The sequence below is a fragment of the Doryrhamphus excisus genome, linkage group LG1, assembly GCF_037039965.1.
Source record: "Doryrhamphus excisus strain RoL-2023G ecotype Guam linkage group LG1, RoL_Dexc_Guam_v1.1, whole genome shotgun sequence".
Classification (NCBI taxonomy): Eukaryota; Metazoa; Chordata; class Actinopteri; order Syngnathiformes; family Syngnathidae; genus Doryrhamphus; species Doryrhamphus excisus.
In genome coordinates this window covers 18,146,812-18,170,198 of record NC_136357.1, presented here as the reverse complement: position 1 = coordinate 18,170,198, position 23,387 = coordinate 18,146,812, and the positions used below count along the sequence as shown (strand labels likewise).

The 23,387-nt window shown below is 39.6% G+C and overlaps 1 protein-coding gene across 2 annotated transcripts in view; it reads left to right on the top strand.

Moving 5' to 3' along the window:
• The window catches only part of kcnq1.2 (potassium voltage-gated channel, KQT-like subfamily, member 1.2), a 202,821-nt gene that overhangs the window by 26,727 nt on the left and 152,707 nt on the right, over positions 1-23,387 (top strand). For both annotated transcript variants that reach the window (XM_058076401.2, XM_058076398.2), the window contains exons 4-14: positions 7,519-7,645; positions 7,716-7,794; positions 7,877-7,973; positions 10,658-10,798; positions 14,184-14,294; positions 14,357-14,452; positions 14,700-14,837; positions 19,120-19,288; positions 21,404-21,430; positions 21,818-21,871; positions 22,027-22,144. In XM_058076401.2, the coding sequence (XP_057932384.2) occupies positions 7,519-7,645; positions 7,716-7,794; positions 7,877-7,973; positions 10,658-10,798; positions 14,184-14,294; positions 14,357-14,452; positions 14,700-14,837; positions 19,120-19,288; positions 21,404-21,430; positions 21,818-21,871; positions 22,027-22,144 (1,157 nt within the window). The remainder of the gene's footprint in view (positions 1-7,518; positions 7,646-7,715; positions 7,795-7,876; positions 7,974-10,657; positions 10,799-14,183; positions 14,295-14,356; positions 14,453-14,699; positions 14,838-19,119; positions 19,289-21,403; positions 21,431-21,817; positions 21,872-22,026; positions 22,145-23,387) is intronic.

Here is a 23,387-nt window from a genome sequence, read left to right as displayed (position 1 = left end):
AGAAGTTTGTTAAGGGGATTGCGCCACAGCGTCAATCCGCCCAGGACGTCATTTAAGCCAGAAAGGCCAAGCTGCAGTCTGACAGTTGTTGATGTAGTATTACGATGAGGCCGCAAGGTGGCAGCAATTGACCATCATTTATTTCCTTGTACTTTCAACACGCAGCAGGAGTAAATAAATACATGTCTTAAAAGGCTGATGAATAAATTAATAAATGCATCGAAATGATTAGCATATTATATCATTTCTGTTATATTTATATTAATCAACGTACTACTTCATAAAATATTTAACATGTTAATATAGGCATATTTATGGAACACGTTTTTCTTATATTATAATATATTATTGATTTGATTGGCTGTGAAGGTTAGCGACGCAATATTTTTTTCTGATAGTTATATAGTTGATGATAATGATTTGAACATTTAATGCACTATTTAATATTTAGCAAAATTATTTTTGTTGCTATAACATTCTGCTACACAGTACACACACGCACACACATCTTCCATAGTGATGTTGCCTGTCCACTTCACTGCAGTACCAGCCTGCATCCACATGATGGCGACAGACTCTCTCCGTATTATGACGCCTGAGAGCCATCTGAACTGTAAAAATTCTATTATGTGCGTGCCTTTCAACCCAATGACATAACCCAAGCCTGTATGGATTTTTTTGTGTGTCAGTAGCCTGTTTATTGTTAACATGGGAATATCTTGCATGTGGCATGTGGCTCCAACGGCTACAAATTGTGTCAGCGGTGCATTAAGGCTGTTAAGTGATGCAATAAATCGGGATCTTACAACAGGTGGACGGCTGCTGTTTGGGAAACTCTACAAAGAGCTTGCATCATCCGTCTGCAGCACACTGGGAATATAAATACACACGTAGCTACTGCGCCCACACACACGTACCACCTCCCGAGTGGTTGGGGCCAGCCAGAGGCCAGGAGAGTGAACGGCATGTTCTGTAAACTTTTGGCCAATGCCCTTTGAAGACCTACTATCATGGTTATTCATTTATTTATAGCCTGTAAGAGACAAATATGAGCCCTGTCCCGTCCTTTGTGCACGTCGGTGTCACGCAAAGGGATATTTATTTCATTTGCACAAAAGAGAGGAAAAATACGACCTCTGGGATAACTAAAAATACTCGAGAATTTTAGCATATCAGTCAAAATGTGGAGGAAAATCATGGAATTGAGTACGGAAGTCAAACAATACACTAATGTAAGCCAGTTGAAGAAACTTAGAAGAGGAAGAATGGCAACAATGGGAAGATTTTTGTTTCCAGGGGAGCTAAAGACCTCCGTCAATGTCACTGCTCCTCTGCTTTCAGCACTTGGGTGTTTATTGTACACAGTTCAGTCACACCCCGGATTTTGATATATATATAAACATAAACATAAAAAAACATATATGTATATATATATATATATATATATATATATACATAATATATAAACATGAAAAAATAAACATTATATATATAATGTTTATGTTTTTCTTCAGCAATTCAGAGGTGGACTTGCTGGTGTGTTTTGCAAGTCTTCCAGGTCCTGAAGGAGCAAAACAGCCCCAGACCATCACACTACCACCACCATATTTTACTGTTGTTATGATCTTCTTTTTCTGAAAGGGGTTGTGACTTGTATGCCCCCCAGATGTAATGAGACACCAATGTTGTGCATTAACGTGATCATTTAACAGGTTGAACTGAACGCAACGTGAATATATGTATATATATATATTAATATTAATATTAATAATAATATTCAGCTGTACTTTTGCCTACTTCCTTTCAGTCATGTTAAGCATGCTGGAAAGAAATGAAGAGTCTGGGCTGCAGCAGTCATGTTGCAATATTTAAAAAAAAAATGTCAAGCTAAAAAGCTTATCTTTTGTGAGGTCACAGTAGCTATACTTAGAAAGTTCAGGGTCATCCATCATGTGTGAATCACAGTGCTGCTTGTTTTGGATGGCACAGCAGGGGGACGTTGGTCCTTGAGGATGTTTGGCCTTGGACGCAGCTGCCAAAGTAAAGCAAGCACACACACACACACACACACACACACTCCACCTCGAGCCACCATGAAGAACAGCATTTAGAAAATTTAGCGGCTTTATTTCCACCCTTGAAAAGGCTTTTAAAAAATTCTACACGCAAATGCTTGGTGTACTCTATTCCCTTAAATACTCTGTAAATACTTTCTCATCTAAATATTCTCTAATCTGTCATTTCCTTCATCTGTCTGGAGCAGATTATATCTGAGGTCAGTAAACATCATATAGCCTCCACGTACGTATTTCATATGCATCAAGAACTAACATCTGCCTGACCCATTTTTGAAAAAAACACCCAACTTTAATCCCCTCTCACTTTTTCCACCCAAACGCTCAACTTGTAAATATTAACCAGATGTAAATATTAACCAGATGTTCTGATGAAGTACCCCGCAGGGGAAGATTGGGTGGTTATTTCGGGGGCTGATGTGTTTGGTTTTTTTTTGTTCTTCAAAGGAAATTTAGGAAAAAAGTATTTAAAAAATGTGTCAACTGAAAGGAATTTAAAAAGTGATAATTAGACATTACTGTACAGGCCAAAGGTTTGGACACACACATTTACAGTTATTTCACACTTGTTTGTGACGTACATAATTCCACAGTCTTAATGCCTTCAGTGAGAATATACAATGAAAATAAAGAAAACGCTTTGAATGAGAAGGTGTGTCTCAACATTCGGCCTGTAATATTAATTTATTATATACTGTGATGTCAAAACGTGTTTGCTCCCTTCCTGATTTCTGTGATGTTTGTCACACTTAAATGTTTCAGTTCATCAAACAAATTTTATATTAGTCAATGACAACACTCATGAACACAAAATGCTAACTTTTTATTATTTAGGGAGAAAAAAAATCCAAACCTAAATGGTCCTCTGTTAAAACTGCTGAAAAATAACTTAAATCAGATTGAGATCTATCAGTCTGGAAAAGGTTATAAAGCCATTTCTAAAGCTTTGGGACTCCAGCAAACCACAGTGAGAGCCATTAGCCACAAATGGCTACAACAACAATACTTCCCAGGAGTGGCCAGCCAACTAAAGATAATCACACCATACTAAACAAATCAGTTAATTACTGGACCTAAACAGTGGCAATGATTATCACATAATCTGAATGAGTTCAGATTCAAGTTTGATATTTACAAACACGTTGCGTTCAGTTCAACTATATGCGGGGCATATAAGCCACAACCCCTTTCAGAAAAAGAAGATCATACCAAGAGTAAAATATGGTGGTGGTAGTGTGATGGTCTGGGCCTGTTTTGCTGCTTCAGGACTTGGAAGACTTGCTGTGATCAATGGAACCATGAATTCTGTTGAAAGAGAATGTCCGGCCATCTGTTTGTGACCTCAAGCTGAAACCAACTTGGGTTCTGCAGCAGGACAATGATCCAAAACACACCAGCAAGTCCACCTATGAATGGCTGAAGAAAAACCACATGAAGACTTTGGAGTGGCCTAGTCAAAGTCCTGACCTGGATCCTATTGAGATGCTGTGGCTAGCTATCTAATGGTCTCCAATATGTTAATGGCGTAAAATGTAAACAAATAAATAAATAAATCGGAATTTAGTCAACACTTTTTAATAAATAATAATAATAATAATACCACTACCAGTTAAGTAAATTGAATGGTACAATAATAAATAATGCATTAAATAATAAATAATATTGTGTTATATTTTTTAAAATATTTTACATGTAGTAATTATTTAGGGATTTATTATTAAGTAATTTATTATTTGATATTTTCAGTTGCAGTTGCTGTTTTTTATCATGCAATGAGGAAAGATCTTATATTATTAAAACATTTTTTTATATGTAGTAATAATAATAACAACAAATAATAAAATGAGACAAATGACTTTTTATGTTATATATTTTAAAATATACAGTTTATTAAATTGCTTATGCAATAAATAATAATAATATATATATAATGTTTTTCATTGTATTTTTGAAATATTTTGAGTATTGTAAATATATTTTTTATTATTTCATATTGTATATTTTTGGTTGTTGTTTACTGCATTGTCCCTCATTGCATCATGCAGTCATTCAATCAATCCATCAGGCAACAAGTCTGAATATTATAAACACACTTGTAATGTAATTTAATGCAATGATTTAAATATGAGTAAAGAGCTGAGAAATATGAGCTGAGAGCCACATGGTCAATACTTTGCGTCCACAAGTTGAAATCACACAATTGTCACACTCACATTTTTTTTCTTTCTGCTCATAAAAAAGCAACATTGCTCCAGTCAAAATAACAATGGCTTTGATTGACAGGTCATTGTTTTGGGGCACCGCTGTGCAGTGTTATTGCAGCAGGACTCAGAGGATAGAGTTTCATGCATGCGAGGGGTGGTCGTTTCACAAGTACCCGATGGCCACCCACCCACACGGCCCCACACCCCGATTCGCTGCACGCTGGCTAAATATTATCCATGCTTGGTGGCCAGGAACACGATCACTATCTGGACGACTTCATTAATTCACGCTTCTCGAAACACGACACATACTGCAACGTGGGTGGAAAGTAGCAATAATAACTACTGCTTAGGATCTGGGATATGTTGGAAGGTCACAAATGTTTACATCAGGGGTGTCCATAAACCTTTTCCACCGAGAGCCACTGTTCAGAAAAATGAAAGGATGCAAAGTCCACTAAGACATTATACAGTATATATTTCATAGTCAGTGAAAAAGCCTTTTATTAGTGTTATTAGTTTATTATTATGTTAATATATTATGTTAATGTATGTTAATATTATGTTATTAGTTTATTAGTGTTAAAGGTTATTAGTTTTATAAGTGTCCGTCTTTGCTCTTTTCCAAATGTTTCCACTTTCTATTTAAAAAAATCTTTGTAAATGTTTTTCTCGTTTTATTGTTTTATTCCTATGATATTAACTTTTCCCCAACCTAATTTTCCTAAATGTACAAATTGTTTTTTCTCATATTATGATTAAACATTTTTTTTTCAATATTCTTAATTTTTTTTTCTCATAATACTATTTTTTTAATTGCTACTTTTTTTTGTAAAATACCAACTTTTTCTTCACTTTTCTTCACTTTTTTCTTCACTTCACTTTGCTTTTTCCATTTTGTAATTTTAATTTTTTCCAACTATTTCAACTTTTTTGTATCTGTTTTCTCATAATAATATTATAAGAATAATAGACTATTATGAGAGATTTCACAAGCAGCAGAAGAAAGCAGAGAAAAAAATTAAAGGATCTTGGACCAACTGCAAAATATGCATTGAGTGAAATGCAGGACCAGAAGAAGCCAAAGTACAGTAATCTGTTTATTTATTTACAGCGGTATGGAAAAGTGTTTTCTTCTTATTTCTTTTTTGTTTGTTACACCTAAATGTTTCATGTCATCAAACAAATGTAAATATTAGCCAATGACAACACTACTGAACACAAAATGAAATTTATTAACGAAATGTTTTATTATGATGGGAGAAAAAAGTCCAAACCTACATGGCCCTGTGTGAAAAAGTGATTGCCCCCTAAACGTAATAACTGGTTGGGCCACCCTTAGCAGCAACAACTGCAATCAAGTGTTTGAGATAACTTGCAATGAGTCATTTCCAGCGCTATGGAGGAATGTTGGCCCACTCATCTTTGCAGAATTGTTGTAGTTCAGTCACATTGGAGGCTTTTGAGTGTGAACCATGCCACAGCATCTCAATAGGATTCAATAGTTTTGCTGGACTTAGACTTGCTGGTGTGTTTTGGATCATTGTCCTACTGAAGAACCCAAGTTGGTTTCAGCTTGAGGTCACCAACAGATGGCCGGACATTCTCCTTCAGGATTCTGAATTCATGGTTCCATTTATCACAGCAAGTATTCCAGGTCCTGAAGGAGCAAAACAGCCCCAGATCATCACACTACCACCACCATATTTTACTGTTGGTGTAATGTTCTTTTTCTAAAATGCTGTGTTACTTTTACGCCAGATGTAATGGGACACACACCTTCCAAAGAGTTGAACTCTTGTCTCGTCAGACTAGTGAGTATTTTCCCAAAGATCTTGGAGATCATCAAGATTTTTTCTGGAAAAATTGAGATGAGTCTGAAAGACCTTTTTGTTCATCAGTGGTTTTTAACTTTGAACTCTGCCTGCACTCTGGTGGTTGCAGTAAATGTGTTCTGGTGCTAAAGTTAGAGATTGTGGGGGTGGACAGGAAGTGATGTTGAGGGTTCAGAGTTGAGTTTTAGTTTGGCGTAGTTTACGGCTACAACAGTAGCTTGTGTTAGGGATAAAAGCCTGCAATAAAAGCCTGTTGTTCCAGCGATTAAGTTTGTTGTTTGTTTGTCTCTGCAAATATTATATTAGGCTTTATACCTGACACCTAGTGGGCAGTTTAGAATACTACATATCATCCCAACATCTTTGAAAACACAGACAATATTTTTTGAACTGAATTCTGCAAAAAAAAAAAAAACAAGGTTCCACTGTATGATCTTTTTTGTGGTACCATCCCACTGTGAGCTTTCATTAGCTATTTTACTCAGCCTCGTTTCTCCTTGGAGGTTGGTGGGTGGTCCACACCTCCCACAGCCTCCTATACCTGCCCAGTGATGGATGCCACGGGGATCTATGCTTTTAAACAGGGCTCGACAATAACGATGTATCGATGGCCCGGGGCAAGTTAAATCAAAATCGGGGCAAGTAAATCCAATCAGTGACATTTTACCCACACCCGTTCTTGTTGGCTATCAACCAATCAGCGATGGTTTGACTAGGAAAACATCTATCATGGTGTCCCTGCCAACATGGTCTAATTGTTCAACAACTATGTTTTAGTTGTTATTTTTTATGTTCCAGTTTGTGGCTCAATTTGAACTTCTATGGACTTTTTCGGGTCTATTTTTCAAGTCCAATAAGGCCACTAAGTGTTTTCTAAGTGTTTCTTTTTCTGAATATAATCACCAAGGTGGAATCTTGTCAATGTTTTGCATGCAAAACTTAAGATCATGTGATGTTTATTTTACTTTGTCAGAGATTAAAGCTGTTAGTTTGATCTGACTCAGGTTGCAATAGTAAAGAATGTTTACCCAATAACTTGTGTTGTCATTTAATGTTCATTCAATCATGAATGTACTTTTATTTATCAAGGCAAAGTGCCTAGAAGTCTCTTGACAATCCAGATTTCCATGCAACGTCATGATCTATGTAGGAAAACAACCACGAGAAATGATAATCACTTCATCTTTATTTGAGATTCTCATGTGATGCCACAAAAATGAGATGATATCATTATGGCAGTCTTTTCATTTTACATGGGGCAAGTTGGGGCAAGTAGTTCTCCCTTAAGGATTCCCCATGGGCAAGTCATTTTGGTTTTTAATGTAGAGCCCAGTTTTAAATGTTCCAAACCATGCCTTATTGTTGTTTCTGTCCTCCTACTAACGGGGCTTTGTGTTCCGACAGGAAATTGTGCTGGTGCTGTTCTTTGGAACGGAGTACGTGGTACGGCTGTGGTCTGCCGGCTGTCGCAGCAAATATGCCGGCATCAAAGGACGCCTTCGCTTCATCAGGAAGCCCATATCAATCATAGGTGCACCCGGCTGCTTAGTTACAATGTAGATGAATGCCATGATAACGTTTCATTTCTTGCCCGATCTCAGACTTAATTGTGGTCATTGCCTCCATTATTGTGCTCGCTGTGGGTTCCAATGGACAAGTCTTTGCCACATCTGCCATCAGGTAAGAGCTTCATCGCACGAACGCTCCTCGCCGCGAATGCCCACATGATGCTGACATATCTACGTGTGTGTATGTGCTGTAGGGGCATCCGCTTCCTGCAAATCCTGCGTATGCTCCATGTGGATAGGCAGGGGGGAACGTGGAGGCTGCTGGGATCTGTAGTCTTCATCCATCGACAGGTCGGTAGAAGCAGTTCACATGTATTGACAGTATTGAACCTGAAGGCTCTAACGCAGGGGCCTCAAACACACGGCCCGTGGGCCAAATGTGGCCCGCAGGACACTAGTTTGAGGCCCCCGCCTTGATATGAAAGTTTATTGTTAGTGCGGCCCGCGCAAGTTTGATATGGATGCTGTATGGTATCATGTACCCAGAAAAAATTATTACGTTTGATTAATGTTCATGTTAACGGTTAAATAACTGTTAATAGTTATCTTCCCTATCCGTGTGGAAGTGGTAAGTTTTTGGCTATTTAAGTTTAAAGGAAATAACTTGAAGGCTACCGTTTAGGTCGCTAGCTTTCTAGTTTGCGAGTTAGCATGTGTCTCGAGACCCTGCAGTTGCGCAATATGTTGTAAATAAAAAGAGTATAAATGTGACTATAGTCGTGTTTTGTCATGTCTACAGGGCTCTAATAATGCTTTGTTCATTTTAATCTGAAAAAAATAATTTGTCTACCCACCAACTATATGTGGTTTCTTAAGTTTTTATTATTTGCCGTTTTATTATTATTATTATATTTATTTATTACTGATTGATTGATTTTCTTTATTCTTGATTTGTTTATTTATTTTTCATCTTATTTTGTGTAGAAAAATAAAAAGTAAGATATTTGACAACAGTGGAATGTTTTATCAGAGCTTTTATTGTAGAAAATTGGAACCAAAGCGAAGTTTTTAAAAATGTTTTGTTTTTAATAAATGCGGTTTTTTTTTTTTTTTTTGGGAAAACCTGATGCGGCCCAGTCTCACCCAGACCCGAGCTCCAGTGGCCCCCCAAGTAAATTGAGTTTGAGAACGGTTATTGACTTATTTATTTGAGATTCATTGAATAGAGGTCTTAATTGGACAACCCTGCTTTGCCCACTCGACCTTCACTGCATCGTGACTAATCCAGTTCTGCCTGAGATGCGCGCACGCATGCACAAATAAGCTCGAGCACACCAGGCTTTATAAGGTTAAAGCAGATAGTCCGACAGGAAGGACCTTAGCTTTTTTTGTTAGGCTTCACTTTTTCACGGGCCGATGACCTCTCGGCTGTAATTGGGACTGATGCTTCTCTCTTTGATGCACCGGCAGATGAGCATGTAAAGTGCTAGAGTGCAAGACGTATCAATGCCATCAGGTGATGCTTTTATGAAATGATGTGCTTTGTTTAGCGGAAGGTTCCTTTTTCCTGGCACAGACGGTAAGGTAGCCAAACCTTAGGTAGGCTTTTTTAGGCTCTTCATAGAAGATACACAAAGATATACACAAAGACATTAGATTTAATTATAATATAATAGTCTTGACCCGCATATAAGATATCCCTTTCTTTGTAAGACCAGTTCATGGCAAAATGTGTTTATTGTAATAGGAATCAATGACAAAAAAATGAAAAATAGAGAACAAATATATATATTTTTATTATGTATTACTGTATTGACCTGGCGGTACGGCGGTCGAGTGGTTAGCGCGCAGACCTCACAGCTAGGAGACCAGGGTTCAATTCCACCCTCGGCCATCTCTGTGTGGAGTTTGCATGTTCTCCCCGTGCATGCGTGGGTTTTCTCCGGGTACTCCGGTTTCCTCCCACATTCCAAAAACATGCTAGTTTAATTGGCCACTCCAAATTGTTCATAGGTATGAATGTGAGTGTGAATGGTTGTTTGTCTATATGTGCCCTGTGATAGGCTCCAGCATACCCCGGTGGCACTAATGAGCATAAGCGGAATAGAAACTGCATGAATGGATGGTTGTTGTATATTTGCACTAAAGGTGGCAATGCATTAAACCAGGGATCTCAAACTGGCGGCCCGCGGGCCGCATTTGGCCCATGAGACGCTAGTTTGAGGCCCCCACCATGATACCAAAGTTTAATGTTGAAATGACAGCTTAAAGCTGTGTGCACACCGGACACAATTAACATGATTTTGCCCCTGCCCATACTGTTACCCTACCCTGTTACCCCGCCCTGTTTTGCTTTGGATTAGCAATGAAGCTAAAGGCTTATGACGCTGGGTACAAATAAATGCAGGAAATGATTTGGAATAAAAGGGAAAATACACGTCAAGATAAAGCATCTCATCAAACATGTTGTTAAAGTTACCACGCTGCTCCCAGATGGAACTGAGTACGATGCTAACTTGCTAATTGGGTCAAATTATTAAGTTTCATTCATGTTCATGTTAAAGGTTAAATAACTGTTAATACTGTACATTTCAATCTGGAAAAAATAATTTTTCTACCAACTGTATGTGGTTTCTTACGTTTTTCTTATTTGCTGTTTTATTATTATTTTACTCATTTATTACTGATTGATTGATTTAGTGTCTTTATTTTTAATTTGTTTATTTTTTTAAATCTTATTTTGTGTATAGAAAAATAAAAATGAAGATATTTGAGAACAGTGGAATGTTTTATCAGATATTTTGGTGTGGAAAACCGGAACCAAAGTACTGAAAAAGTGTAGCAGAAGCAAAAGCATTGAAGATAGTTTTTTTATTGATTTTTTTTCCGGTTTTTAATAAATGTGTTTTTTTGTTTTTTTTTTAAACCTGATACGGCCCGGCTTCACCCAGAGCCTAGCTCCGGTGGCCCCCAGGTAAATTGAGTTTGAGACCCCTGCATTAAACGTAATGTTATTGTCATTACTATTATTGCAGGAATTGATCACCACCTTATACATCGGCTTCCTGGGCCTCATCTTCTCATCCTACTTTGTCTACTTGGCCGAGAAGGATGCTGTAGACGAGGAGGGCAAGACGGGCTTCTCCAGCTATGCCGATGCCCTGTGGTGGGGCGTGGTAAGCCACATGCACCATAAACACTCCATACAAGTCAAAGAAAACAATGGTTTTCTCTCATCTGCGTCTGCAATTGTTTGTTTTGAATGCATCCTGCCACTTGGGCTTCCTAACATACTTGAGCAACTACATCACATGCACGTGAAAAAAACAGAAAATCAGAGATTCCTGCGCTGAAGAGCTGCCACAAATGATATGTACAATGCTCTCTCAAGTGGAGATGGAAATGACCACCCGGCTGTGGGTAGGGCTTTGTTTTTTTTTTGACGCGCATGTGTTGTGATGAAGCAGTTCTGCTGGAGTTTCTGAAGCAGTTAATTAAACATTTGAATCGAGAGCGAGCCGTAATGAGAAACCTATGGCGGTCTTGTGCTGGGGATCAGGCTGTGACAAAGGGGAAGGTAATAAAGCTTTCACCTTTGGGCTGTTTGGCTGGCAGGACTGTCGGAGCGGCGATATAAAGTGTCGCTTCTCTTAATTAAAACTTTAATTGTGGGATTACTGCCTTTATGTAACAAGGCTTGGAGGGGGTCACGGTGCCCTTTGCGCCCCCCCGAAGAAGCTCTTGTTTGTGTCGCTTCACGCACAATGCAGGGGAAGAATGGCGACAAAAGAGAAGGGGGATTTGCACCTTTTTTGTTTTGCTGAGACTGTAAACTCGAGAGCCATGATATTCTGTTCCAGTAGAATTGGTCGAGTGTGTACGTGCTCAAAAAAGAATTAGAGTGCGCCGAGTTTTGGCACGGACTTTCTGGCCAGGATGTGCAGGTGCAGGGCACAGCTGGACGACAAGCCGATGCCAGGATTTGATCAAACCCCTCCACCCCTCAAACCCTTTCTGTACCACCATTTTTACTTCCTCACACTGGGAGCCTCTTTGATTATTTAAATCTGTCTACACCATTCAAATACTTTTACCTCCACAATCCAAACCCTTCTTCAAATTGGTCCTGCAGAGTGCTCCCCGAGTGCTGCCAACACAGGGGAGAGGTGGTTCATTGAGGGAAAATCTCACATGGACTTTGACAGTATAAAAAATGTCACAGTACACTTTGGAATTCATATTCCCTCTCAATGAACCACAGCTCCCTCAAGGCCGACAGCACTCGTGCAGTAGGCAAGAGGCAAGAGACAAGAAACTACCAAGGCAATTTTATATTGCCTACAATCAAGCGTGGCGGTGACCGCGTCTTGATCCAGGGCTGCACGAGTGCTGCCAGCACTGGGGAGCGGCAGTTCATTGAAGGGATCCTGAGTTTCAAGATTCAAGACACAAGTGGATACCAAGACAAGAGGTGGTTCACATGAGGGGGATTCCTGTGGTGACATGGAATTAATGAACCACAGCTCTCCCAGTTCCAACAACACTCGTGCAGTAGGCAAGACTACCAAGAAAAGAGGTGGTTCACATGAGGGAGATTCCCGTGGTGACATGGAATTCATGAACCACAGCTCTCCCAATTCCAACAGCACTCGTGCAGTAGGCAAGACTACCAAGACAAGAGGTGGTTCACATGAGGGAGATTCCCGTGGTGACATGGAATTCATGAACCACAGCTCTCCCAATTCCAACAGCACTCGCGCAGTAGGCAAGACTACCAAGACAATTGTGTATTGTCTACAGTCAAGCTGCATAAGTGTTGCCAGAGCTGTGGAGAGGCGGTCCATTGAGGAATACATGAATTCCCTGTGACAACATCAAACATGTCACAGTACATCTTGGAATTCACGTTCCCTTTCAATGAACCGCAGCTCTCTCAGTTTTGGCAGCACTCGTGCAGTAGGCAAGACTACCAAGAAAAGAGGTGGTTCACATGAGGGAGATTCCCGTGGTGACATGGAATTCATGAACCACAGCTCTCCCAATTCCAACAGCACTCATGCAGTAGGCAAGACTACGAAGACAAGAGGTGGTTCACATGAGGGAGATTCCCGTGGTGACATGGAAGTCATGAACCACAGCTCTCCCAATTCCAACAGCACTCGCGCAGTAGGCAAGACTACCAAGACAATTGTCTATTGTCTACAGTTGAGCTGCATGAGTGTTGCCAGCGCTGTGGAGAGGCGGTCCATTGAGCAATACATGAATTCCCTGTGACAACATCAAACATGTCACAGTGCATCTTGGAATTCACGTTCCCTCTCAATGAACCGCAGCTCCCACAAGGCCGACAGCACTTGTGCAGTAGGCAAGAGACAAGAAACTACCAAGACAATTTTATATTGCCTACAATCAAGCGTGATGGTGACCGCGCCGTGATCCGGGGCTGCACGAGTACTGCCAGCACTGGGGAACAGCAGTTCATTGAAGGGATCCTGAGTTTCCACATAAATGAAGGCTCCCCCAGGGTCAGCAGCACCCGTGCAGTGGGCAAGATTCAAGACACAAGTGGATACCAAGACAAGATGTGGTTCACATGAGGGAGATTCCTGTGGTGACATGGAATTCATGAACCACAGCTCTCCCAATTCCAACAGCACTCGCGCAGTAGGCAAGACTACCAAGACAAGAGGCGGTTCACATGAGGGGGATTTCCGTGGTGACATGGAATTCATGAACCACAGCTCTCCCAATTCCAACAGCACTCGTGCAGTAGGCAAGACTACCAAGACAAGATGTGGTTCACATGAGGGAGATTCCCGTGGTGACATGGAATTCATGAACCACAGCTCTCCCAATTCCAACAGCACTCGTGCAGTAGGCAAGACTACCAAGACAATTGTGTATTGTCTACAGTTGAGCTGCATGAGTGTTGCCAGCACTGTGGAGAGGCGGTCCATTGAGGAATACATGAATTCCCTGTGACAACATCAAACATGTCACAGTAATCTTGGAATTCACGTTCCCTTTCAATGAACCACAGCTCTCTCAGTTTTGACAGCACTCGTGCAGTAGGCAAGACTACCAAGAAAAGAGGTGGTTCACATGAGGGAGATTCCCGTGGTGACATGGAATTCATGAACCACAGCTCTCCCAATTCCAACAGCACTCGTGCAGTAGGCAAGACTACCAAGACAAGAGGTGGTTCACATGAGGGAGATTCCCGTGGTGACATGGAATTCATGAACCACAGCTCTCCCAATTCCAACAGCACTCGCGCAGTAGGCAAGACTACCAAGACAATTGTGTATTGTCTACAGTCGAGCTGCATGAGTGTTGCCAGAGCTGTGGAGAGGCGGTCCATTGAGGAATACATGAATTCCCTGTGACAACATCAAACATGTCACAGTACATCTTGGAATTCACGTTCCCTTTCAATGAACCGCAGCTCTCTCAGTTTTGGCAGCACTCGTGCATCCCTGGACCGTGACACTACCGCCACCATGCTTGACTGTAGATATGACAAAATTGTGTTGGCAAAGCTCCTTTGCTTTCTCCATCCAGGTGACGGTGACCACCATCGGCTACGGAGACAAGATCCCTCAAACGTGGATCGGCAAGGCCATCGCCTCCTGCTTCAGCGTCTTCGCCATCTCCTTCTTTGCTCTGCCAGCTGTAAGTTTTACTTCAATCCAAATGGTGTTTTCTGCGCTTGTAAGATCATCTTGCCTGGTTAGGGAATCCTGGGTTCAGGGTTTGCCCTGAAGGTCCAGCAGAAGCAGCGACAGAAACACTTCAATCGACAAATCCCTGCAGCGGCCTCACTCATCCAGGTAAGCTATTTTCCTCATTTTAAGGCCACTAGACGTTCACTGATACTGACATACTGGCATGCAGTAGCTTTTTTGGGAATGTGTATAAACACACAAAAAACCCCAGTAGAGCTGAGGTGTCCACCAACGCTCCCTCTGCAGGATCACTTTGGTTTTGCTGCTGGTTTTTTATCAAATTCTGGCTTCTGTGCCTTGAGAGTTGAGGGTCTCCTGTATTAGTTTTTTTTAATCGGTATGTGTTTCTCAGACACTTTGGCGATGCTATGCGGCGGAGAAACCCAATGGCTGCGTGGCGACGTGGAAAATGTACGTGCTAACTCCCGAGGCCATCACTGTGGTGGAACCGGACAACTCCAGTCCCAACATCCGGAAGCTCAACATATCGGTAATTGACACCCTTCACACAGAAGCAATTATGATGGAATATTATGGATAAAAAAAAAACTTAAAGGTGCCTCATTATTTAATATCTATTTTATGATGTTTATAAAGGCTTCGCTACTAATCTTGCATCATGTCTGCATTGCCCTTCAAATGTAGAAACTCGTCATCCGTCAGTCATGTGCAGATGTAGTAGTTTATTCAGCGAATAGGCTTACATATCATGCCATTAAAATGTGAGCCTAATGTTAGCACTTTAGCTCACATCGGTATGCTAGTGTTGCTAACGTTTGTGTCTTCCTGTCCCATTCCTTAAAGTTACATTGTTAAATGTCACATATGGTATGTCTTCTCTTATGTTGGACAAGTACAGTGTATGAGTTTCAGTGTACATGTAATCCCTCATTTATCACCATTATTTAGTGGTAGACCCAGCTGTGATAAGTGAATTTTTGCAAAGTAGGATTCCTTATTTATGAATGGAATATTTCTGTAGTTTAGAACATAGAAAACCTGTTTATGACCTTCTAAAGAGATAGATAGATAGATAGATAGATAGATAGATAGATAGATAGATAGATAGACTTTGCTTATTGTCATTGCACAATAACACAGCAGTGAAATTGCCAACGAAATGTCGTTGCCTGTCTCCCGTATAATAATAAATAATATATAATAATGTGGAGAATAAATCGATGACATCAAATATGATCAACAATGTACAGCGTGAACAGTAATTTGTACAAATAATTTAAATAATTTAGATTAAATAATAATAATTTAAAGTTTTGCGTGTGGGCAGATGCATTTGCAATGCAATGCATTTTTTAACATAATTGTGGTCATCTAGACGTGAAATAACACGCCTATAGTCATATTTACACTCATATTACCCCATATACAGTAGTAGACACAATAGGTTAAAATAAGACATGATAAAGAATCTAGGTTGGCAAACTCCGGTCCACGGGCCACATTAGGCCCGCCAATCATCTTAATCCAGCCTTTCCAGGCATTTCCAAATTATTTTTTTAAAAAAACCTTTAACATTGAAACTGTAGCTGGAGTCGCCAAAACAATGCAAGCTATCAAATATCTACATGTAATACCCATGACAAAAAATGTATTACCACCATAAAGTATGCTAGGTAGCTTGTTGTCACATTTTTGCTAGATTGCAAAATGTTGAGGAGGTCGTAGAAGTAAACAAGGAGTTAAATATACTTTTGACATCACACACGTTTATATTATTTTTGCAGCTGGACTACCCAGCATGCCTTGCGGGCATTTCAAAATATATAAATACCGATACCTAGCGTCTGGATTAGCATGTTTAGCACACATTGTGTTGTCTGCTTAGGCAGTTCACCTTTCACAACAAAATTAGCTGTGTTGCACCTCAGCCATGCTGCACAAAAGGGCAAGTGAAGTTCCCACAAACACACACACACACGTAGGGCACACATAGAGGCGCCCCCCCCACCCCCTCTCCTGACTCCACCAGGATGACTCGATGCCTTTGTCTGGTGCACACAAAGACTCAGTCAGTGGAGATGATGTCATCGCTGCCTTTCTCATGGGAGTAAACCTTTGTCTAGCCCAAGAACAACAAAAAAATCTTTGTGTAGCGTTGAAGCCGCTCATACGGGGGAGAGGCGGAGGAGGCCGCTTCCGCTCTTTTCTGTCGCCGCATGTGACTTTCCAACGCCACTTTTTTTTGTTTCCATATTTGTCCTTCTCATTTGCCCCCGTTGTGCATTTCCATCTTTATCTCATTTACTCTCCTCTTTTTCATCCCTCCATCCTTTCACTCCCTAACAAACTCTCCACCGTCACTCCTCCTAATGACTCATTCAAAGTGTGTTAGATCACAGTCTGACCCGCTGAGTCCAAATAAGTGAGGTTCTTTATGCTTGGCGTTGGCGGTTTTTGGACTGCTACACTCACTAGCGCCACTCGGATCAGTGGAAACTCACCGAGTCATTCGGTGGCTCTCGGACTCTGATCCCATAAGAATTTAGAAGGAATTTACACTGAAATGACCTTGCAATAATAATAATGACTTTTGTTGGACTGGAAAAGCAAAATTCTTCTTCGTCAATTGCCCTATTGTAATATGCATTACATTTATTTTTATCCTTGAAATTTCATTTTTAAATTTTTTGAAAAAAAATGTTTTTGCCCATTTATTGAAAATAAAAATAATCCATGTCGTAGGTCAGATAGTTATCCATTCATCCATCCATTTTCTATACAGATTATTATCCTCATTAGGGTCGTGGGGGTGCTGGAGCCTATCCCAGCTGTCTTTGGGCAAGAGGCGGGGTACATAGTGTTAGCATTTCAGTATGTGGAATCAAACTATGGAATGGATTAAGGATTAATGGAGTAAGGACCTCAAACAATGCACAACGATGAGCCAATTCAAGAAACAATACAAGCAGTTGATGTTTGCTAAATACAAGGATGAAGAGTCTTGAACCAGTCATGATGTGCTATATATATCACTATATTGACACTTACTATGGTACCCATTATGTCAGGGGTCTCAAACTCAGTTTACCACTGGAGCTAGGGTCTGGGCGAGGCTGGGCCGCATCAGGTTCCCCCCCCCCCCAAAAAAACGCATTTATTAAAAACAGAAAAATGAATAAACTTTGCTTTGGTTCCGATTTTCTACAAGAAAAGTTCTGATAAAACATTCCACTGTTCTCAAATATCTTAATTTTTATTTTTCTACACAAAATAAGATGAAAAATAAATAAACAAATCAAGAATAAAGAAAATCAATCAATCGGTAATAAATATAATAATAATAATAATAATAATAATAATAATAACAATAATAAAACAGCAAATAATAAAAACTTAAGAAACCACATATAGTTGGTGGGTAGACAAATTATTTTTTTTCAGATTAAAATGAACAAAGCATTATTAGAGCCCTGTAGACATGACAAAACATGACTATAGTCACATTTATACTCTTTTTATTTACAACATATTGCGCAACTGCAGGGTCTTGAGACACATGTTAACTCGCAAACTAGAGAGCTAGCGACCTAAAAGGTAGCCTTCAAGTTATTTCCTTTAAACTTAAATAGCCAAAAACTTACCACTTCCACACGGATAGGGAGGATAATTATTAACAGTTATTTAACCTTTAACATGAACATTAATCAAACGTAATATTTTTTTCTGGGTACATGATACCATACAGCATCCATATCAAACTTGCGGGGGCCGCACTAACATTAAACTTTCATATCAAGGCGGGGGCCTCAAACTAGTGTCCTGCCACATTTGGCCCGCGGGCCGCGCGTTTGAGACTCTTGCATTATGTCATTGGATGCTTATATCACCTCCTACTTTGGTACAAGGTACATTATTTAAAAAACAAACAAACAAACAAAAAAACCTTAAACTGTATTATGGAAAGCAGGAAGTGAACAAAAGTAACAGTTAGTGATTGTAAAAGTACCAGATGGAGGGGTAGGATTTAATAAGCTTTGCTTCTTCCTACTCCTTTTGGACATGTGGAACTGTGAACTGATTATGGGATGTACTCAATTGTAATCTGTTGCATGTTCAAATGAAATAAAACCATTACCATTACACCCTGGACTGGTGGCGAGCCAATCACAGGGCACATATAGACAAACAACCATTCACACTCACATTCATACCTATGGACAATTTGGAGAGGCCAATTAACCTAGCATGTTTATGGAATGTGGGAGGAAACCGGAGTACCCGGAGAAAACCCACGCATGCACGGGGAGAACATGCAAACTCCACACAGAGATGGCCGAGGGTGGAATTGAACCCTGTGAGGTCTGAAACCAGAGTACCCGGAGAAAACCCACGCAAAATTAATAAAAAAGAAATGAATAAAAAAATGTGGCGTGTGAATGAATAAATGTGAATTACAATAAATGTAAAAAAATATATTCCATAAAATAAACATATTATCAGCATTTGGGATAAAATATAAGGTGAAAGCGTGGGAACAACTTAAATGGTGTGTTCAAGGACCATCAAACAACATGGAACAGGTCGGCGCTTGCATTAAACATGCAAAACCTGGAATGTCTAACTGGATATTATTTTTTAATAAATAATTATGATGGATCCCTTTACATAAAATTTTATTTCTAGTTACAAATTAATCAATGAATTAACCATTTAATCAATGAATCAATTCCGGGGTCAAACTGCTGCCATCATAAAGCAATGTATTAATTGTGCAGGTAATGTTTTCAATATGTTTTTGACTTTCCTGTCAGAAAAAGGGCACAAAAAGAAGGCTGAAGTCATCACGAGGTAACGGCTCCATCGGCGTGTCCTCCGAGAGGGCCGTGTCCATCCCTCAGATCACCTATGATCACATTGACGACTCTGAGGAGAAGAAAGATGTCTCCTTCTTCATGCAGGAGCCCACTGGCACTGTGGAAGGTAGGAGTTTTGACATAATCATAAACATTTGGACATTTTGTGCTGAAAATAGTATAAGACTTTGCCACTTAAATACAACACGTAGTTGAGTCAGTGGTTGGATGTAAATGTTTTTTAACAGTTTTTGTATCAAATTTTATTATAATAATAATCTAATGTGATTATATAGTGCAAAGTACTGGTTATTTAATAATAATCCAGCACTATTACGCATAATTTTCATTTCAGGATTCTGGCGATGCCATGTTTAGGTTGTATACCATAAGAAACATGCATAGAATATTGGCTTAAATACAATATTTATAGATTGCTGCATGTTTTTAAATCCAAATAATCCTCAGTATTTCGAGCTGCACAAACAGCAGTAGTCCTACTACACATTGTGCGCGGAGCTATGGTGTGTCGCTGTCTTGTTTGGACGCCACAAGGGATCCACTCAGTTCCAAGATGGCTGCCAGGTGTCTCTCGCGGGACATCTGGAAGCCATTAGCATCTCGATGGTGACGAGAGGTCACTGTTTTTGATGTGAGATTGATGCTTGAATGCTTCAACGTACGCTCCTGTATGCTTGTTGGCACGCATGACACACACACACACGCACACACACGCTAAGTGACTAATGACGCTTTTACGATGCTTGGTTAGCAAAGTGGGCGGTGCATAAACTTCCTGTTCTTAAAAGATGCACAAATTGAGTGTTGACGCTGTAATATATAACGGCTTAAAAGCAGCACATTTATTAAAATAGAATGTATCAAATATACATATGGAATGGAAATAACTAGATCACAAACTTCATCAACAAATGTATAAGTCTTATCAAGCATAAATACAATAATAACAGTAATATTATAACAGTGTGCTGAAAACAAATATGTACATATACAAGCGTCTGAAATGATTTTCCTCTGTGGGGTCGCTGGACTCATCTGGGAGGGGCTCAGAGTAGATCCGCTCCTCCTTCACATGGAGAGGAGCCACTTGTTGGGGACTCGGGCATCGAGTCCGAACGCCTCCTGAAGTCACACTCAAACATATTTAGTGTAGTGAGATACATTCATTTGTAGACAGAAATGATTCACTTAATGTATTCTTATTTTTTATCATCAGTTATGTAATGTAGTTTAAAAGCTAATTATTCTAAAGATGTATTTCCAATAATACTATAAAATGTATACCGTATATATTGAATGAATTGTACAATATATATAATAATATGTGGTAATATGGGTGAAAGTCATAATAATAATAATAAACAATCACCTTTAATATATGTTATATAATGTATTAATCATAACTGATATAATATTATGTAATCATATCAAGGATTTAAAAAAATTATCTTATGAATAAAATATTATTCACTGAAAATAAACATATTTAAATAAAAAGAACATGTGATTATAATTTTTAGCAATAATTAGCAATTATTTCATTTGCTTATTAATTGTCATTACTTTTCCAATGATTACATACAATGTATACATATATAATAAATTTATATTTTATATTCGTATAATATATAATAATTAATGATAGTTCCCATCTCTAATATTCATAATATATATAATATAGAATAATTTAGAATATATTTATAATGATCGCTATAATATTAATTCATTCATTTTCTTCCACTTATTCTCACTCGGGTCACGGGCGTGCTGGAGCCTATCCCAGCAGTCTTTGGGCGAGAGGCGGGGTACACCCTGGACTGGTGGCCAGCCAATCACAGGGCACATATAGACAAACAACCATTCACACTCACATTCATACCTATGGACAATTTGGAGTGGCTAATTAACCTAGCATATGTTTGGAATGTGGGAGGAAACCAGAGTATTGAAGATGGAGAATCAAACTCAGGTCTCGCTAACCACTTGTCTGCCGTGCAGCCTCGCTATAATACAATTAATGTAAACAGATGAAGCATTAAAAAACTAAAAACCTATTAAAATACAAACCTAAAATGTGTACTTTTTATATCTATATTTATAAATATTATTGAATATTTATATTCACTGAGGACATTTTCTATAGTCACATTTCTAACATGAAATGATGATGCAACCTTTTTAAGCATAAAGGTAGTTTAATATTCATTATCTCTCTTCACAGGAATCCCCAGGATGTTCAAACAAACCGGTGAGTCCTTCCATCTTTTACAGTCGACGTTACACTACACTGTTGATCCACTATCCTCCTCCTCCTCTTCTTCCTCGGCTTGGAGTTAATCATTAGCTCTCCCTCCTCTCCCATGTTGTCCAGACAGTATTTTAATGAGACTTGGTCAGGCTTTTGTACCCACAGTGGACTTTATTAAAACGGTGCCAGCAAAGAGACTCAAACTGCGCACCCGTCTTGACCCGGCCTCTTTTCTTTCCGGAGGACCCGTGGACAGTGTGGCTCTAGCCAGGCAAACTAGCCATTGTGTACTTGTCCGTCTGAGCCCATAAATAAACAATCATTTGCACTGGTGTGTTAAAATCTTTTTTGTTCCTTTTATTATCTTTTGCATGCATGGCACCAAAGGTCCTTGTCATCATTCTTGGTCGTCTTTCACTCTGAGCTGCCCTTCCTCTCCAGGTATCTTTCTTGACTTATTCTTTACTTATGCTTTATAAAAATGTTCATATGTTCAAATATGTTCAAATGTATCATAAGCAAAAGCAATATGATGCATTCCAAAATGATCCCACCGAGCGACGGCATCGCTAAAAACCGGTCTTTGCTGCTTCCAGTGAAGAGGAACCGTGGCAACAGAATGTCCGTCGACATCACCCGCGCTAGCAGCCTAACCGACGAGCTGGACTGCATGTGTGAGGACATCCCGCTCTCCGTGGTGTCCGACAACACTCAGTAAGTCCCGCCTCTTTTCTGTCACCGCACATCCACTTCCTATCCATCATCGCTCCCTCCTCCGATCTGGTGCCCGCAATACCCATTCCCATCCTCCTTTGTCCGGGCTGGGCATGATAGCATGACGACACTGGTAATGGGGACACAGCATTGTGTGTGTGTGTAAGTGTGTGTCGCTAACATTAAGGGGTGAGAAAGTGCAACACAAAACAACACTAGCTTAGCTATGTCAGCTAAAGTGCTAACATTACATTTTAACAGAAACATTTTGCCAGGTTAGCCTAGACGCTGAAGAAAAAACAAAAACTTCAAACTTCAAAGTCCCAAAATTTAGGGGACTTGACTTAAAACAATGTAGTAGAAACATTTAGAGAATAGGATAGTAGTGTTTTGGCTGCAGAAATGATTTAGCATGTGTAGCGATGCCTGCGATTTCATCCAGCTCGTGGAACCGTTTGCTAAATAGCATTGAATTTGACCTTATCAAACGAAGCGCCTACTACGATCTGCATAATTAAGCAACTCCTCCGGTACTAACTAAGGATCGACCGATACATCGGCCGGCCGATATATCAGGCCGATATTTACGTTTTTTCCTTGTATCGGTATTGGCCGATATGCGCATGGGTTCACCGATGTATTTTTCCACCGCATGATTTACAGTCAGGCATCCGCTGGGGCAGCTTTGATAATGATAATGATGAGAGAAATGTTTTATATATCGTACTAAATTGTGTCAGTGTGATGTGTTTGTGTGTGGGGGGGGGGGGGGTACACGTCACACTAGCATCTAGCATCACATCGATGCTAGATGAATTTAAACTATGACAGAAATGTTTTGTACATGGTTGAATATTTATTCCTTTTAAAGTTGATAATGCTGTTTAAATGTGTGTTTAAGAAAACTGAATCCTACTGTGTGCAGTGTTTACATTTCAATAACTATTTGTTTAAACATCATGTAAATTGAGGGATCAAAAGCAGTATCGGCCACAAATATCAGCCCAAGCAAAATCGGCCATCGGCTAAGTGTGGTGGAAAAAAATCGGTATCGGCATCGGCCCCAAAAAACCATATCGGTCGATCCCTAGTACTAACTACAGAAAAACCCACAAAATTCCAAACCATCCTCAATAATCCGATTCCCTGCCAGCAAAAGAAATGCATTTTAATCCGTCATCGTCAGTTTATTTTCAACTCCTATTCCGTTCGCAGCTAGCAACACAACTGGAAGTCGTTTTGT